Genomic DNA, 18,932 nt, shown 5'->3' with positions numbered 1-18,932 from the left:
CAAACCAGAGACGAACCACGTATATATTTATTTATTTATACACTGTAGAACATTTACAGCAAGACAAGCAAGAAAAACACATTTTAATCTGTAAACCTCAGATACATCCATTTCCAGGAATGATAGATTTGAAACTGGTGTTTTCGGTGGCCGTCTCTAGGATACCGTTTGTTTGTCTATGATTGGTTGGAGCAGACACCCATTACCTACACAATGATCCACGCAACTTATAATGTGCTGCAGGAAGCGCTGACACAGAGGCTGTTTGTCATCAAGACTGATCCAGTTAGGGGACGGCGCGTTAAAAACCTCCAGCCAATCCCTGAAGTACCGCCGCAAACCGACTGGAGCCAAGTAAACCGCCTCTTAATCCACAGAAAATTACAGCAGTACACCACACAACAACAACAACAACAAAAATGCTTCTTCAGCGTCAGAAATTTGGTTTTACAGACAGAGGAATGGAGTCTTAAATCAGACAAAATAAAAAACAATAATAATAAAGTTTGTCGCAAACACAGGAGAGGTTTTCAGTCCAAAAACTTCCGGTTTGGGTTGGCACCGAAGAGGGCGACCCGGATTTCAGGCATCATCTGAAAACAAAGAAACACATTCATGAGGATCCGACAACAAACGCGTTTTAGTAGAGTAGAGAAGCAATCGTCTCCTCTTATGAGATCTTTTGTGTTTTATACGTTCAGTGAGGTTACGGTAATCTAATTTTAGCTAAATGTCTTTAAATGGTAATTTCATTCAGCAACAACAAGAGACTTAATGTAAAGTCGATTATTTATTCATTCTTTTCCTATTATTTTAAAGGAATAATTTTGTATTTTTTTTTTTTTACAAAATTTACAAGTAAAGAAATGTGACCTCAGCTAAGTTATCAATTATCAAATATTAATGTATTTAAAATAAAGTGGTAAACAAAGTAATGTCTTTATAGAGTTAAAGAAACACTTCCTAAAAACACAATAAAATAAATACACTTACAACAGTAAAGTTGCAAAAGTCTTAACTTTACAAAAGAAAAGTCGTAAAATTACGAGGAAAAAGTTGTATATATAAAAAAGCCGCATGTGGATCTGGAGCCGCAGGTTACAGATGTCTGATTTAAAAGAAATAAAGTCGTAAATTCATAATTAAAATGTCTTCATTTTACAAAAATAATATTGTGAAGAAAGAAAAAAAAAAGCCTTAAATTCACAAGAATAAAGTTGTAAATTTATGAGAAAAAAACTCATAATTTTATGAAAATAAAGTTGTAAAATTCTGAGTTGTAAATGCACAGGAATAAATGTGTACATATATGAAAAAAAAGTTGTAATTTGCAATTAATCTCATACATTTACAACTTTATTCTCTTTTTTTCAATGCATGACTTTATTTTCATAAAATTACAACTTGTTCCTCTTAAATTTGTTACTTTTCTTGTAAATTTCAGACATAATTAGTGTAAAATTGAAACTTTTTTCATAAATCTTTAACCTTATTCTCGTAAAATGATTACTTTACTTATATTTGCAACTTATTTCTGGTAAAATTTTTGCATAAAGTTGCGAATTAATTTTTATAAAATTTTATCTTTTCATAAATATATTACTTTGCTCTCGTAAAAATTTCAACTTTTTACTTATACTTTAGTCTCGTAAAATTATAACTTTTTTTCATAAATGTACAACTTAATTCATGTGAAATTTCAACTTTTTTTTCATAAACTTATGATTTCATTTTGCAAAATTACAACTTTTTTCTAATTAATTTATGACTTTTTCCTTTTATTTGCATATATGTATATATATAGTTTACTTTTATGGCGGCCCTAATACTCCGTCAAAGTTTTGTGCTCTGGTGTTCTGCAGTACAACAACTTCTGACTTATCAAGTTAATACATTTAGTCTAAAAAATTCACTTATTCTTTTATGTGAGGTAAATTTGAAGAATTGATTCAGTAAATGTTTTTTAATGACTCATTTCAAAAGTATTAGTTTTAATATAAAACTTGTGTATGATCAGACACACTGCAGGGTTAGAGTTATGAGACTTTCCAGTATTTAAAATGACTTTGCTTTTGATTAGTCAAATATTGTTTAAAAACCTAAAAAGTAGATATAAGAAGAAAGCAAAATAGCTGAAAAAATATTAAAATAAAGAAGGCTTTGAAACAAATGAACCTTTGCTTTTGCGATCTTTCAATTTTAAAAACTTCTTGAAAATGTCAAAACTTGTACAGTGATTCCTAGTTTTAAAAAGTACACAATTTGTGAGTAAAAACTTGGTCTAAAACGGTTGAAAGTGACTTGATCTGTATTCCCAAACCTGCTGAGCCATTAGATCCAGTCTGCTCTCCAGGGTGTTGGACACTTTAATCTTTCCATTAGCGTTATAGAGCTCAATACCTCCAGACCTGCACACAGGGGAAAATATATTAATTTAAGAAGATGCCTGAATTAAAGAAAAGTCCTCACTTGTGTTCTATTTCCATTAGCACTGACTCAGCACGGCTCAGTCTGGCTCCATTATCATTTTAGCCGTTTCCACTATTACCATGCTTTTAAAACCCCCCTCCAATAATCTTTTGATCCATTTTAAAGGTGTTTCCAGTGGTCTTTTAATTATGATTATACCGTTTATAGTCAAAATTGAAAAAAAAAATGATGCTCTTGTTAGAAAACAGCTGGAGAAAGTAGCAGTTGTTTGACTTTTAGCTGCTTTCTACGACAAGCTCCGCCCACACAGAGGTGGTACTCAAGTTTAAAAGGCGGAAAAACAGACATTCGAGCATCAACAGCTAATGGAAATGCAGCTTGAGTGACATGTGATCATGTATCTGGATGTGATGAGGCTTACACGTCTGGAGACAGGAAGTTCTCCTGGTCAATGCGAACTTCCAGATTGTTCTTCACAGCTGCTTTGTAAATGGGGATGTTCTTCTGGATGGAGGCCTGAGAGGAAATATAACTCAAACTTAGGTTTCAACTCATTCTGACAAATGTTATCCCGTTTTTTCCCCCAAACACAACTTTGAAATTATTAATGTGAAGCCACTTACTCACCTGAACCATCTGAACATCTTGCTTACGGCAGCGAATTGTCACTTTGGGCTCCAACAGCTGATAGAACCCCTGATTTAGAAGAAATGACAACAAACTTTACATTTAGAAAGTTATTTGACATGATGATTTTTTTTTAATTGAAATTGGATTTTGTGGAAAAAAAAACAAAAAAAAGTTTTTAAAATGAGTGCAACATATTATTTTTGAAAATTAATTTATGTAGTAGAAATACAATTTATTTTATATAAAATATATATATATATATATATATATATATATATATATATATATTTATATACATACATACATACACACACACACGTGCGTTTACATATATACACATATAATATATATACACATATATATATATATATATATTTATATACATACATACATACATACACACACACACACGTGCGTTTACATATATACACACACGTACAGTGTTCCTCCGCATATTCACATTTCTTTCAGTCACGTGACTTTTCCTGTTTGTCACAAAAACTCAGGACGCATGTATGGCGTTTATTCTATGTCCAAAGTCCACGCAGAAACAATTCATCTCCACGCACATATCACACAGCCCTCGCGGGAAATTCAGACCACCACGAGCGCTTTCTACTCCTGCGCGCTCGTGTTTAAACCTGTCGCGAGCAGAAAAATCCTCGCGCGTGCAAGACCGCCAACTTCCGCGTGCGTGAGCTGGTCCCTCGGGCACGAGTGATGCGTGCGCGCAAGCAGAATCTCAGTGAGCGCGTGCACGTGCAACATTTTTGGTTATGTGCACTTGCGGGGACTGTGGTTCTGCTGGTGGAGCATCTTTCTGCGCGCGACTAAAAAATAACTTGGCATTTGGGGGCGGAGGAGACAATATATACACATTTACACCATATATATATATATGTGTGTGTGTATACATATACATAAATATACACATACATATATATATGTGTGTATGTATATGTATATATATATATATATATATATATATATATATATGTGTGTGTATATATATATACATATATATTCATATATATACACATACACACATATATTATATTATATACATTTTAGATTTAGACTATATTGATTTAATTGCGGCAGCTTTAAATAATACCAACCTGTAAGATCAACCCGTCCATCAGAGCCATATACCTGGACGGGTCCTTGGCGATGTTAGTGAGCCGCTGGCGAGCCTCATTGAGCATGTCCTGAAGGCAGATATTCGGGATTATTACACATCTGGGTTATTTTAATATTAAGTTAATAGAAGAATAAAGCAGTAAAGCTCACCGAGATCATATCATCGCGTGCCTTTAGTACCTTGAGTCGAGCCTGATTCATCAGGTTTGACATTTGGCTGTTAAGGAGACAAATAACACACACATTGGAGCCTTTTAAGTGGGACTATGTAGGTGAAAGTGTGGTAAACTGTTAGGAGGCGGGTTTCTCAAAGGTTACAACTAGGTGAAGCCTTTAAACAGAATTACAGAGGACGCCGTCACGCACACAACCGTGTCCTTTGTTCTCTAAAGCGGTTGAAGTGACAAAGAAGGAAAGACGTGCTGCGTCCCGTGATGTCTCGCCATGACTCACATTTTCTTCTGTTGCTCTATCTGTTTCTCCTTCTTCTCATAGTACTCCATAATCTTCAGCCTCTGGGTTTGGACCAGACGGCCCTTCTCGATGTTGAACTCCTCCTCTGCCTGAAGGAGAAGAAAACTGTTAACTCATCTAAAATGTTATATAATTTGAATACAACATTTAAAGATTTAAACTTTTCTGTGTAACTTGTTTATAACAAATAACAGCAAAGAAGATTATTCAAGATAAGTACCTAACTAATATTGAAAGAAAATAATCTATTTTTTAAAAGAATAAAACGCAAAAAATAATTTTCTTGTGCTTTTATCTAAAAACTTTTAACATCCTCTTGTGGTAAAAATGATGCAATAAGTTACACAATGCAGAAAAATTAACAGCAACAGCTACAAATTATTACATTTTAAGCATGTGATTGATTTTAGATTCAAACCTGAGCGGGAAAAAAACTATATAGATCAGAGGGGTATGTAGAAGGTTGAGAGTACAGCTGATCAGGATATCTAAGACGTCACTGCCAAAAATGTAATAAATATTGTAGGTCTCTAGGTAAAAGTGTCAGACATTTCATCTGAAAATCAATAAATTTCTTCTGAAAATAAAATAAAAACTCCCCTAATGGTGAGTCTCAATATTAGCTTAATAGTATCTGCTGGGATGCTTATTGCTTATACATTTAAATTAAATATTGTCACATTTCTACACATTTTATTTAACATACCAATAAAAAAGGAACAATAAACGCATGTGCCTTCCCTCTAAACAACTGTGTACAGACTCTGAAAGCATATTTGTACCTTTGCATCGATCTCCTCTGCCTTCTCATTGGCCTCCTGTTCGATGAAGGCCATCATGTGCTTGATCTGTGGGTAGACACAACGAAACGGTTCAACAACAATAAATGTTTTGTATATAGCGATAAAGAAAATGTTTTTTTTTTTTTTAATAACGTCCCATCAAATGTATGCCTTTATAATTTGTAGAAGTACAAGTATTTTTTTTACCAACTGTGATTAAAATGTTTTTATACACACAGATGTTGAACTTTTCTATCATAAAGTAAGGGATATACAACAAGTTTTACATTTTTATATGATTTCTGTACAGGTTGAACAAACGAAAACAGTATCCAAAAAAAACTTTTGTGGGAGATGTGCACTCAGGCTTTATTCAGAGGTTACTTCTCATCCTAGTGTGCATTTCTACAGCTGTTTTTATCACTTTGGTGTGGAATGTTTCAAGACAAAAACAAAATGTACATGAAGGGAAAATCTAATAATTTCACCAATTTCTAAACAACATCAAAGTGAATTTAATAATCAGTTGTTCTCCTGGATAAACATTTAAAGTGGGAAGAGACATTTAAAGTGGGAAGAGACATATAATTACATTGTATTAATTTGAAAAAGGGGAAGAATGATAATTCTTATAAAATAAAAGCTATATTGATATATTTTAGCAGGGATATAATAAATAAACAGTTATTAAAATGAACTATATAATAAAAAATAAATGAAAATTGTGTTTTGGGTGTTTTTAACATCAATTTCGAATGATAAATCACATACATATGTGGAAAATTAAGCTTAAAATTACATTTCTGAGTATTTTTTTATTCAAACCATTGTGAATCAGGAGCTGATGCAAAAATAGTGATGGAAAAAGCCTGTAGCAGTCATCTGGCTTACATCATTCTGAACTAGAATCCTAGAAAAATGTGTTTTTCTCCTCTGATCTGACTTCTGGCTCAAAACTTTAATATTGCTCGCCATTTTTGTTGCGCCACTAAATGATAGTTTGGGGTTGTGAGGGGCTGTAAGCTAACAGGAGAGAGTGTAAACAAGGGGATGATGGGAAATGAGGGCAGGCAGACTCCACAATTTCTAAAGAACTAGGAAGACTTTAAAAATAGATCAAAAGATGATCGGAATGGGACTTTAAATAAAAAAAAATAAATAAAAACATTGAGAATAACGGTATTTAATAATATTAAACAGATTATTGAGCTCATAAATTGCCTCATCATAGACCAGATATACCAAAGTGGGCATTAAAAGTGTTACTAAACTAAAAAATAATAAATAAAAGAACGATATAAAGACATAAATATGTTATAAACTTGATTTTGATTTATTTTTAATAGCTCGTGTATTCTTTAGACTCCCGTTTGCTTTTCTAAAGATGAATTTCTCAACAGAAATTGCTTCACTCCTTCAGTTCCTCATTGCGCATGTGTTCATCATGTGATCACGTGGAAATATCTTCCTGTATGTCAGTCAGCATCATTCATAAACCGAATCTTTATCTCACAAAAACAAATACATTAATTCATTTTAAAAACCGGAAGTGCGGTTTTTAAATCCCGAACAAAAATCTACCTAAACATCTAAAGAAAATGGATGAACATTTATGCTAGCTAAAGCTACAACTCTCAATGTCATTGCTAACACACGCTTAAAGGAATAAGAAATAACCTTCACCTGCATTTACGACGACGTTTTAAAGCAGTGTGAGGTTAAATGAAGGTATGTTGAAGGTTACAGTCTCTCCTTACCTGTTTCTGAACGTCAGCATCGCTGAGCGCCATGGTTGCAGCTGTCAAAGATCCGCCGAGGCCTGCCGGGAAACGGGACAAAAACAATCAGCGAAAGCCGGAAGTGGATAACCAACAACGCCAACGACGCCGATGAGGTTTTAGTTCAGTGATAGAATCGTTTAATGAAGGTTGAAATACCCGAGAATCACGGTTGAGAAGGTTTGAATCAATCGCCGCAGTCGTGACTAAAAAAGATGTCTACGCCGGATCAGCTGATTTGCGAGGTCACATGATGTACACTTCCGGTATGGCAGCCAATGAGGTGTGTTCTAGAAAAATATCAACTAAATTCGCTTTTTTGCTCGATTTTAACCTAATTTTTTCCCTTTTCAAACATACTTATCGTTAGTGAACACGTTTGACATATATATTAGTTTCAGGATAAAGCTAAAAGTGTTTTATTTCAGTTAAGTCTGGCTTATTTGACACTAAAAATTAATTACAAGAATTTGTGATTAACTCTAAAACTATTATCATATATCCTTCTTTATTTAATTTGTTTAAAACTTAATTGTCAAATATTAGTTAATTTTAAAACATCATTGCCACAGGGAAAAAAGAGATTTATCCCACATATGTTAGCTGTGCATAAACTGTTGTCAAAACGTGAATATTTTTGCTCTCTAAAAATTGTGTCCCTTTCCTTATTATTGAAGTAAAATGTTATTTTCTTAACAAACTTAGAAACAGAAAATAATACAGGATTTAAAGCAGTTTTAAAGCAGTGGTTAAAAAAGCAAACTTTACATGTACTAATGATTATTCAGACACATTAATGAGCGAATTTTCCGTTGTTGATCTTAATATTTATGTTTTGTCTACTTATTTTGTGCAAATTCTGGCATATTTATGTTCTAATTTTGCCAAAAACATGGATTAATATGTGTTTTAAAAAAGGCTAACTGAATAAAAGGACGGTTATACATTCAGCATAACTTTTTAAAAATTATCTTTAAAATAAGGTAAAATATAGGATCCTTTTTTTATGTAAATTCTGAATAAATGAAATTCATCCAGCCCAAAGTGTAAAATTTGAAGGCAATTTGTTATGTAGAAGCTCCACCATCTTAAATCGTTAAAAGAATACTAAAATTTCTTTATGTTATCCTGTTTTATATCATCTTATGTTGTATTCTATTTTGTCTTATATTAATTTACACAAAGAAAATTGTGAAAATTGAATTTTCTTCACTGACGGACACAATATTTTAAATTTATAGACTATTTTGAAATGTTTTCTTTGTTAATAAACTTCTATATTTGCAGATCTTATGTTTAAAACACAGCAAATGAAGCAAATACACGGTCTTGTTTTTTGAAAAAATGGATGAAACATTAGAAACAGCAAAACTCTGTCCTAATGTGTTGGTCTCACCAGCAGAGGGAGCTAGAAGCTGGAAAGTTGATCCTCTAAAATAGCTCTTCTCTGTCTGACAGGCATTTTCCACTCGGGTCAGCTGCTGCTGTTGTACTCTCTGCTAATCTGCTGTTTGGACTGTAAACATTAAAGTCAAAGCAGTGTTTACTCGGATGAAATCATTACCCGTCCATCTGATGACTATTAAATTCAACTTTTCACTCAAATATCTGAATGTTTACAGGTTTTAAAGAGTCAGCTCTGGCTCCTCTCTGTCACGGATTTGGGAGGCGGGATGGGTCGGAGTGGGAGGGAAGAGTCCGGTCGGAACAACTTGTCCACTATGCCATTCCTGTGCCAGCTGTAGCATGAACGCCTGCTGACTTGTGGCTGTGAGTTTGAATGCGAACTCCACTTTGGTCTGCTCCTCATCTGGGGACCCATCCAAACGCTGACCAGAGAGGACAAAGGTATGCTGGGAAATAACTTCTCTCATTCCAGAGTTTTCAAAAATCTTAAAAAAAAAAACCATACAAAAAAAAAGGTCAAATTTTGTCAATTCTTTAGTGACATGAAAACTGACCTTATTGGAGTTGTGGTGAATGGAATCACACTGTCTGTGTGGGGCTTTAGCACAGAAAGTGTGGCCTAAATCATGCTGTTTAATTGAGCATAAGTGGAATAGGATTTGAGGAAAGCCAATTACTCAAGTAGGCCGTAAAGGAATAGCAACACTTAGTTTCTTTGGGGACAGAAAAACATGTACTGTTTGTCTTAATTTACCTTTATAAAAGTGGTCAATCAAATAAAAAATTACCGTTTGTGCTTATAAGACGCTAAGATGGCCAAAAGGATCATTGAATCAGTGACGTGTGAGGAGCATCACTGATTCAGGTTTAGCCCGCTCCTCCTGAAGCTTTTTAACAAGTATATATCTACCATTAAATCCAGTAGCATCCCTTTAGAACAAAAAAACGTTCTATTTCATATATTTGTTAATAAAGTACAAAATTTTTGATATGCTAACATACAAGCTAGCAAAGAGTTTACTTAATTGAACCATTTTATAAAGGAATATTCTCAGAAATAAATGTAAAAAATATAATTAAACTATCCATTCATTTGTTTGAACCTGCTAATTACCTTTAAGGGGTTGCTGGAGCCTATCCTTACTGAAGGTGGTAACACCCTGGACGGGAAACTATTAGATAAACATGATTGAAATTCACAATAACAACAAAATAAAAGGGGTTTATACAGAAACGTGTATTTTTGGCATAAATGTGAGCAGCATTTGAAGCATGAAAGGCGTTCTGAAACCAGAGCGAGGACAGACGGCAGAGAACGTGATACAACGTCGGTGAGTGAGGAGGGAAAATATCTATTCTGGGACTGGCGTAAGGGTGAAGAGCGGCAGCCGTCGGTATGTGAGTCGGAGGGTCACCTTGAGAGCGGCAGAACTCCTAAAAAAAACGGTCATCTCAGCTTGTAAACCAAACATGAATTTAGATTAAGTAAAAGATGGACGAAATGCTGCAATTCTGCTCAAGAATTCGACAGTAGAGTCACAAAATCCTCAACTTCTGATAGGCAGATGGAGATGTTCGGTACTCCTAAACATAGCAAGATATGCAAGTTGAGGCTATTGATAGCTGCAATACAGTCAGCCGATGAGTCGTTTTTTTCCACAAACGTTGATGCCAACCAGAACACATACAGGTAGAAGTGAGTTGGAGCAGGAACTAAAACCTCATTTTAAAGAATTTTGAGAGGGTTCAGGATCTATGTCCAAAGTCCGGACCTGCAGGCTCCAGTCATTAAATCAATAATATGTACTTTCTAAAAATCTGGTTGTAAACCTGTCGCTGGAGATAGTTCATTCAGAAAACGTGTGCTGTAAATAATAATAATAAAAAGTGATATAAATGGAACCTTTTTTCAGTGAAATACTTTTGATGTGATGACCCTTTTTCTTGTTCACATGATGTAAATTTGAAAGTTAAGCTTTAATAGGGAATAATGTGCAACATTTCATGTGAAGACAGATTTTATTTGTAGTTTTTAACCCTAAAGCACTATTGTTGGGTGATTTTTGGACCAAGTCTCTTGTATCATTATTTTTTTAGGATTTTTTTTGTTCTCAAATTCTTATTTTTTTAGTAATTTCTAGCATGTTTTTAGGATCTTCCTAAATATCTTTAACAAAAAAGTTGGATTAGAAAGAACGTGTTAGAAGGGGATGGGTTACAGTCTCCATTGATATTTATGTCAATAGTGCTAATAGCTGAAGATGCTGAAATTGTTAACTAAGAACGCTGATAGATGAAAAGCTGAAGTTTATAGCTGAAATCACTTAAGCTAATAGCAAGCTAAAATATTAGCTTAATGTTAAATTAGCCAAAAAATGGGAAAAAAATAAATTAGCTGAAACGGCGAACATGTAGCGGAAATATTAGCTAAATGCCAAATAAGCCTAAAAATGGGTAAAATGTTTAATTTAGCTAAAACAGCTAGAAAAGGTTAAAATATTAGCTAAACTTCAAATTAGCCTCAAAAGCTGAAAAAGGTCTAATTTAGCCAAAACAGCTAGCATGAGGCTAAAATATAAGCTAAACTCCAGATTAGCTTAAAAAGCTAAAAAAAGCCAAAATTTGCTAAAACACCTAGCATGTAGCTGAAATATTAGCTAAACTCCAAATAAGCCCAAAAGAACTGAAAAAAGCCAAAGTGATCTAAAACAGCTAGCTGATATATAAGCTAACTGCCAAATTAGCCTGAAAAATTGTTAAATGTGTAATTTAGCAAAAACAGCTAGTATGAGGCCAAAGTATTCACTAAACTCCAAATTAACTGGAAAAAAAACAAAATATTTCGATATTAGCCAAAACAGCTAGCATGTAGCTGAAATATAAGCTAAATGCCAAATTAGCTTAAAAAATGAGTAAAATTTGTAATTTAGCCAAAATTAGCTAGTATAAGGCTGAAATATTAGCTAAACTCTAAAGTAGCCTAAAAAAATGAAAAATCTTGAATTAGCCAAAAAAGCTAGCATGTAGCTGAAATATTAGCTATACTCTAAATTAGCCTAAAAAACGGGAAAAAAAGCCTCAATGATCTATAACAGCTAGCTGAAATATAAGCTAAATGCAAAATTGGCCTAAAAATGGTAAAATGTGTAATGTAGCCAAAACAGCTAGTATGAGGCCAAAGTATTAGCTAAACTCCAAAATAACTGGAAAAAAACAAAGTAATCCTATATTAGCCAAAACAGCGAGCCTGTAGCTGAAATATTAGCTAAATGCCAAATTAGGTTAAAAAACTGGTTAAATGTGTAACTTAGCCAAAATTAGCTAGTATAAGGCTGAAATATTAGCTAAACTCCAAATTAGCCTAAAAAATGGGAAAAAAATCCTCAATGATCTATAACAGCTAGCTGAAATATAAGCTAAATGCAAAATTGGCCTAAAAAATGGTAAAATGTGTAAGTTAGCCAAAACAGCTAGTATGAGGCTAAAGTAAAACTATTAGCTAAACTCCAAATAAGCCGAAAAAAACTGAAAAAAATACTATATTAGCCCAAACAGCAAGTATGTAGCTGAAATATTAGTTAAATGCCAAATTAGCCTATAAATCCTTAGTAACTGCCAAAACAGTCAAAAAATCTGGCTGAAAAAGAGCTGAATACTTTAACAGCTGAATGTGGAGCCAAATGTGGAGGCGGGCCTGATGTGGCCCGCGGGCCGTAGTGTGGGGACCGCACATGTATAGAAACTAAATTTCAATAATATTTTTTACAAAATAGATATTTTGCATTTAATGTTATTAAAATATAATTTTGACCCGATTAGTGACTTCTTCTGACAAACTGTCTCTGCAGCTCTTCACCCTGGAGGGAAAGGCCCCAGCCCAGCTCAGCAGAGGCGATGGAGGAGGCTCCGAGGCCCGACCCCTCAGCCCGGCCTCTCTGACCCAGACGGAGAGCTCGGGACCCTGGCAGAGCGAGAGCCTGCTGGCGGAGTCCTGGTCCACGATGGGCGACGTAGACCCCGAGGACGCCAAGAGCCTCGACAGCAGTGATGGGGCGGCACTGACCGGGGAGGAGAACCACTCCTCCAATTCCGACATGGTCCATCTGGAGCGGGACGAGGTGGAGATGCTGGAAGAGGGCGAGAGAAGAAAAGAAGAAGAGGAGGAGGAAGACGACGAGGAGCTGCAGGCGAGCGTTCTGAGCGTGGAGTCGGAGCTCCAGGCTCCAGAGACTGTGGAGCTGTTGGTGTCGGTGGAGGAGCCTCGAACGGGTCGGGAGTTCCGGCACGTGGTCCCGCCGATGGCCCTCCCTCCTCTACCCATCGTCAGGCTGGATCCTCCCTCCGCCACCTCCACCCCGGTCCCCTCGACCACCGCCTCCGAAGCTGAGGAGCCGTATTCCATCCAAGGTCTCCACCCTCCTTCCATTCTGGCGCCCGTCCTTCCAGAACCTTCAGAAACCAAACCGGGAGAACCAGCGTTTTCACAGATCCCCCTCACGGATGTGGAAGAACATTTAAAGAAAGAGCCGACGGCTCCTAAGACTAAAGCTCTGAGCTCCGTCGAGCTGCTGTTTGGAGGCGCCGCTCTGGTGGCGGCAGTGGGCGTGCTGGCGTACGGCGCTCTAGCTTACTGCAAGAAGTAGAAAGATCTCAAACAATCAAGTCATTTGTCCAGTCAAACATCTGGATTCTGTTTTAATTTGATTGTTCTACCTCAGATCGAAGCAGAACTGACGGCCTTTTCCTTATCGGATCTTCAAGTAACGTAGCCAGTAAACTGTAAAACCCATTATGCTAAAAAAATGTAATTACAGTTAAAAAATCTGCTTTGTAATTTTTGTAAATGTGTCAACAATAAAAGTTTTATTCTGAAATCCACTAGAAATGTTCTACATAGTAGTATAAATAAATAAAAGAAAATTTTCAGTAAGGATTACTTAAATAGCATTTATTTAATTTAGATTAGTGCACATAGATGATAAAATATGTCGATTTTTACAACCTAGAGAAGCACTGAGATGATCAGAACGACTTTTATTTTGAAAATAAGTTTCAAAAAAATCACATTTTGAGACATGTTAGGTTATTTTGATATTTTACCTTTTTTGTTTTTGCCTAAATTTAGACATAATTCATATTTATTTAAAAAAAAACAGAAGGTAATGAATCCAAATTCAAATTTCCTCAGCTTTACCATATATATAATATTATTAAATACATAACTGACTTCTTATAGAAAGTTTTTGAATGTAGATTTTCACTTTAACATTTAAAACTGCTTTAATCCATTGATTTTTTGTGCTAACTGGAACATTATTTTTATGATTTTTAGAGCCATAAGTACAAAGCTTCTTTTAAATTCTGTGGCACAATAGTGTTTAAAAATACAGGAAGTCCAGATTCAAATGTTTATTTTATGCAACACATTCTTATGCATTTAAAAGACAATTGAGTTTAAGCAAACATTTTAGTTTTTAAGGCGTAAATGTTTGTGCATCGCCGATATTTGAATTTTCCATTCCCCGATTGTTCTTGTCACAGCGGAAAAAGACTTCAAAGAAAACTTATTTTTACCTTTATTATTAAAATAACTGATGCAAACTAACTTAAAAATGTTGCATAAATGGTCAAAAAATCCTGATAAATGTTATTTAGAATATACAGTAAATTGAATACATTTTCTTGCAGAATCTCACGCCAAAAATTCACTTTTGTGACACAAAAACGACTTTACATTTAAAAAAAATACCATAAAATTATATGAGAAAAACAAACTGGATATAAAAATATGGAAGAGTTAAAAAATTATTGAAATTAGGTCAAATTTAACTAATTAATTTCAAACTGGGAAAAATTTACTTGCACATCTTTATTTTTTTAGTTACAGTATTTGTTGACCATTTATTATCAGTAAATAATTACAATAGGAAATCACACACAAAACTGCACATTTAGAACATTTATTTAAATATATTTATATATATTGATCTAATTGCAGAACTTATCAGTTTTCCTTTGATGCATTTTGGAGTCTCTGTGATATTAACAGTTTTAACGATGTTACTGACAGGGTAATTTGAATTGTGTGTAAAAAATCTGTTAGTATCAGAAAGATAAAAAATCAATCGCAAATCAGACTGAATCCTGGCCAAATTAATTTAACTAAAACCTAAAATTTCTTTGTGATTTCACAGTAGATATGAAGCAAAGGCGAATTTGGCAAAGCAAGAGTATATTCTAAACAAAAATAAAACACTTTTTTTTTTTTAAAATACAACAGCTATACTGTAAAGGTGATGTGCATCATAAAATGTGTACATTTTGCATTTTATTTAACCATTTAAATCAACTTTTTTTTTTGCCAAATTTTGTCTTTTACCTTTGGAATTCCAGGTTTGTTTCCTGCCGTTCTATTTGTGTTAAAGTGTTTTTGTTTGCGCCATAAATGACAGTAGAGCCGCCATCCGTGTGTGTGTGTAAAGTCCTTTGGGTCTTAAGCCAGAAAAATACTTTATAAGTTTACACCAACTGTTCAATAGTTTAAATGTTAATCTAACGTCCATTAGGAGCTGAAAAGCTAAATTAGAGTTTAACACTTTTAAATTTGGATCTTCAAAAGAATTAACAGTTCAAAAATGATGAAGGAATGATAAAAATAATCAGATTGTGGCTGAAATAATGAATGGTTGGTTTATTTGAAGTTTATTTTGACCTAAGCTTTGGTTTAAAGTAAGACAGGGAACATTTCAGCTCAATACTGCTTCTTTTCTGCCCTCTAGTGGACAATTCTAGTTATTGCATCCATCTGAGAATCAATCCAAACTTTAAATCTTCAGGAAAATACACGATGATTGTGAAGCAAAGACTAAAGCATTCAATGAAATCTTGAATAATTTGTATTTTATTTTATTTTTCTGTTGTTTAACCAGAAAAGTTCCTTGAGATCCATTTATATCTTTTTCAAGAGAGTCCTGGACAAGAGGGAAAAAAACTACAAACATCCAAAAATTTTATATAAATTAAAAAAATTAAAAAGAAAAACATTACAAAGTTATAAACAGCTACAGGTTAGAGATTTCCTTTCTAGCTCTTTCATAATGGCATCAAACTGAGGCCAAAATATGAGATTTGGGAGTTGAATTAGAGAATTCCAGTTCATAGAAAAAATAAAAACCTGGAGGATCTTTGTATTATTGTCATGATAGAAATAAGAAAAACATTATAAGCCCATGAAGCTGGAGCGAGCTCACCCGCTATGATGGCACTCGCGACGGTTTTCTGTCTGCCGGGAAGCTAACCACCGGCTAGCCAGCATAGTGAGCTCCGCTGCCTACAGTGGCTGGAGAGGCAGCACTCGCTAGTTTTGTTGGACCCCGATCGACGGCGCTGGCTAGCTCTATTTGACCCTGGCAGGTGGTGATTGCTACCTCTGTTGGACCCTGGGTGATGACACTCGCTAGCTTCGTTGGAACTTGGGTGGCAGCACTTTTTAGCTTTTTTGGACCCTCTGCGATAACATTCGCTAGCTTTGTTGGAACTTGGGCGGCGGTGCTTGGGAACTTTGTTTGACCCTGGGCGATGACACTCGCTAGTTTTGTTGGACCCTGGGTGGCAACACTCGCTAGCTTTGTTGGAACTTGGGTGGCGGCGCTTGTGAAGTTTGTTGGACCCTGGGCGGCAGTGCTCGCTAGCTTTGCCGTGACCTCTTGCTAGCTTTGTTGAACCCTGGGTGGCAACACTCGCTAGCGTTGTTAGAACTTGGGTGGCGGCGCTTTTTAGCTTTGTTGGACCCTCGGCGATAACACTCGCTAGCTTCATTGGAACTTGGGTGGCGGCGCTTTTTAGCTTTTTTGGACCCTGGGTGGCAGCACTCGCTAGCTTTGTTGGAACTTGGGCGGCGGCGCTTGGGAAGTTTGTTGGACCCTGGGCGGCAGCACTTGCTAGCCTTGTTGGAACTTGGGTGGCGGTGCTTGCTAGCTTAGTTGGGCCCTGGATGGCAGCACTCACTAGCCTTGTTGGACCCTGGGCAGCAGCACTAGCTAGCTTTGTTGGACCCTGGGTAGCAGCACACGCTAGCCTCGTTGGAATTTGGGCGGCGGTGCTTGCTAGCTTTGTTGGACCCTGGGTGGCAAGGCTCGCTAGCTTTGTCGTGACATCTCGCTAGCTTTGTTGGAACTTGGGTGGCGGCGCTTGGGAAGTTTGTTGGACCCTGGGCGGCAGCACTTGCTAGCCTCGTTGGAACTTGGGTGGCGGTGCTTGCTAGCTTAGTCGTATCCTGGGCGACTCTTGCTACTCTGTTGGAACCTGGGCGGCAGCACTTGCTAGTTTTGTTGGACCCTGGGTGGCAGCACTCGCTAATGTTCCAATCAAACAATTGGAACAGTTTGTGATGTTGACTTTATCTATTACTCTAGCTTTACCGAACCCTGGTTGGCACTCTCCAATGAGCAGCTAGCTAGCACAGCGAGCTCGATCGCTCCACCTTCATGGGCTCTGTGACAGGCTGGCGACCTGTCCAGGGTGTATCCCAGCTTCGCCCAACAGTAGCCAAGACCGTCTTTAGCAACCCAGGGCCGTCCGCAGGTTAAGAAAATGGATGGAAGTTCAGGATGAAAATCCTTGCATCGAGCGGCCATCTTGAATCGTTTTTTTTTTTAACCCTTTGATCGAATCACTGAAAACATCACATGCCCAAAGCTAAATCTCTAATTAGTAGATTCAATGCGGCAACCTCAAAAAAATTCAGATATTTGAACTAAGGTCGCTCAAATACCTCAGATTGCATCTGTACCATTGACTTAACATTGAAACTGGCCTCTTCCTGTGTGCAACTTCGAAGTTGACATGTTTTTATTCAATACAGTTGGGTCACCTCCTGAAATACAAAAGGGAATTTCCAGATTTTTGATGTGGTTGAAGTCGACAGTTAAATTAAAAAATGTGTGATTGATTCAGCAATCACACCTCCGGCACATTTCAGAATATATGGATCTAAGAAATCTGGTCCGTATGACTTTTTTTGTGTATCTTCTCAATACTAAAAGATTGAGAATTTTTGTGTTTACTGATATAAAGTTCTTGTTAACCCTTTAACACCGGAGCTCAAGTCTTTATGTTCTTTGACTGACCATAACTTTTGAAAAACTATTAAAAGTTTTCACCCTCTCCAGTCCCATTTCTGTTAAACTGATGCTTGTGTCCAGGACACAATGATTCCCCAGATAAGGATGATAAATCTGCGGTTACAGGGCACACATGCCAATAGGTTTAGACAAGTGTGGCTTCCACACTTCTTGATTTTTTTTTTATAAAGTGCCAGTAAATAAAAAAGAACAATGGTGTTGACTATGTTGCGGTTAGCGTGCCGTTCCCACACCGCAGCCAGAATGCATGCAGCTAATAAAGTGAGAAGGGGAAGGAAAGTGCTTCTTTGTTTGGAGGCAAACAGCTGCATCACGCCTGCAGAGTCAGAAAATAATACTCCAAACCCCCAGAAAAAAGCCATGTACAATCCATGACTCTTCATATTTTTACTTTCCAACTTCAACTTAATAGCATCAAACATTTCTCTGGCAAAAAGTCGTATTATTTAGCAGCATTCGTCTCCTGCACTTTGAATTATTCGGTTTAAAAGTTTTAGGCACATGATGTAAATGAATAGTACTTTCAAAAGTATTATACGTATCATTTATATTTAATAATCAATAAAATACAGCAAACATATATGGATGAAATGCTGTATTTCTCCATTTGCAGAAATCAAGGCCCAAACGCTGAAACGACCTCCACCGTGCTTCACCATTACCTGCAGACACTTGATGTCGTACCGTTCTCCAGGAGAACCAACTACCTTCTGTTACAGAGAAATACTTCAGATAAACCAAAAAACAAATGAGTAAATGGAACAAAAAAAGTGCACTGAAAAGAAACAGAACAGCATAGAACACAACAGAACAGACAAAGAAAATAATACAAAAATACAGAACAAAACAGACAAGAGTGAAGGAGAACCTAGAACGAAACATAGAATCCTGTAGAATAATAAAACCAAAGATAATTGAAGAAAAAAAGAGAACAAATCAAATAACAGAACACAACGAAGAATAGAAACTAGGCAGAACATAGAATTTATACACCAGAACATAGAACACAAAAGAACAAAAACACAAGATAACAGAACAAAACAAAGAACGGAACAAATAGAGAACCGAATAAAGAATAGAATCAAAACAGAACATAGAACAGAAGAGAGAACACAAAGGATCAATAAACACAAGATTAATGATTTAAA

General features: G+C 35.9%; 2 protein-coding genes across 3 annotated transcripts; one reads left to right on the top strand and one right to left on the bottom strand.

The window, feature by feature from the left end:
• Nucleotides 1–16: 16 nt before the first annotated feature.
• atp6v1e1b (ATPase H+ transporting V1 subunit E1b) lies at nt 17–8,729 on the bottom strand. Of its 2 annotated transcripts, none has more exons than XM_024291624.1 (10): nt 7,394–7,483; nt 7,214–7,275; nt 5,457–5,522; nt 4,654–4,763; nt 4,351–4,417; nt 4,179–4,268; nt 3,058–3,126; nt 2,852–2,946; nt 2,321–2,408; nt 17–593 (listed from the first exon to the last, which is right to left on the bottom strand). In XM_024291624.1, the coding sequence occupies exons 2-10, from the start codon at nt 7,244–7,246 to the stop codon at nt 531–533; spliced, it is 681 nt and encodes a 226-aa protein (XP_024147392.1). In that variant the 5' UTR covers nt 7,247–7,275; nt 7,394–7,483; the 3' UTR covers nt 17–530. The 2 variants fall into 2 exon arrangements, with proteins under 2 accessions (XP_024147392.1, XP_024147399.1); XM_024291631.2 differs by lacking the exon at nt 7,394–7,483 and adding an exon at nt 8,631–8,729 and having other exon boundaries at nt 523–593.
• A 1,118-nt stretch (nt 8,730–9,847) lies between these two features.
• On the top strand, nt 9,848–13,519 carry si:ch211-214j24.14 (uncharacterized protein LOC559160 homolog). The gene is made up of 2 exons (XM_036210325.1): nt 9,848–10,035; nt 12,490–13,519. Exon 2 carries the CDS (start codon nt 12,643–12,645, stop codon nt 13,282–13,284), a length of 642 nt encoding a protein of 213 aa, XP_036066218.1. The 5' UTR covers nt 9,848–10,035; nt 12,490–12,642; the 3' UTR covers nt 13,285–13,519.
• The last annotated feature ends 5,413 nt before the right edge of the window (nt 13,520–18,932 follow it).

The sequence above is a fragment of the Oryzias melastigma genome, linkage group LG23 (genome assembly GCF_002922805.2).
Source record: "Oryzias melastigma strain HK-1 linkage group LG23, ASM292280v2, whole genome shotgun sequence".
Lineage (NCBI taxonomy): Eukaryota > Metazoa > Chordata > Actinopteri > Beloniformes > Adrianichthyidae > Oryzias > Oryzias melastigma.
This window is presented reverse-complemented; position numbering and strand designations above follow the sequence as displayed.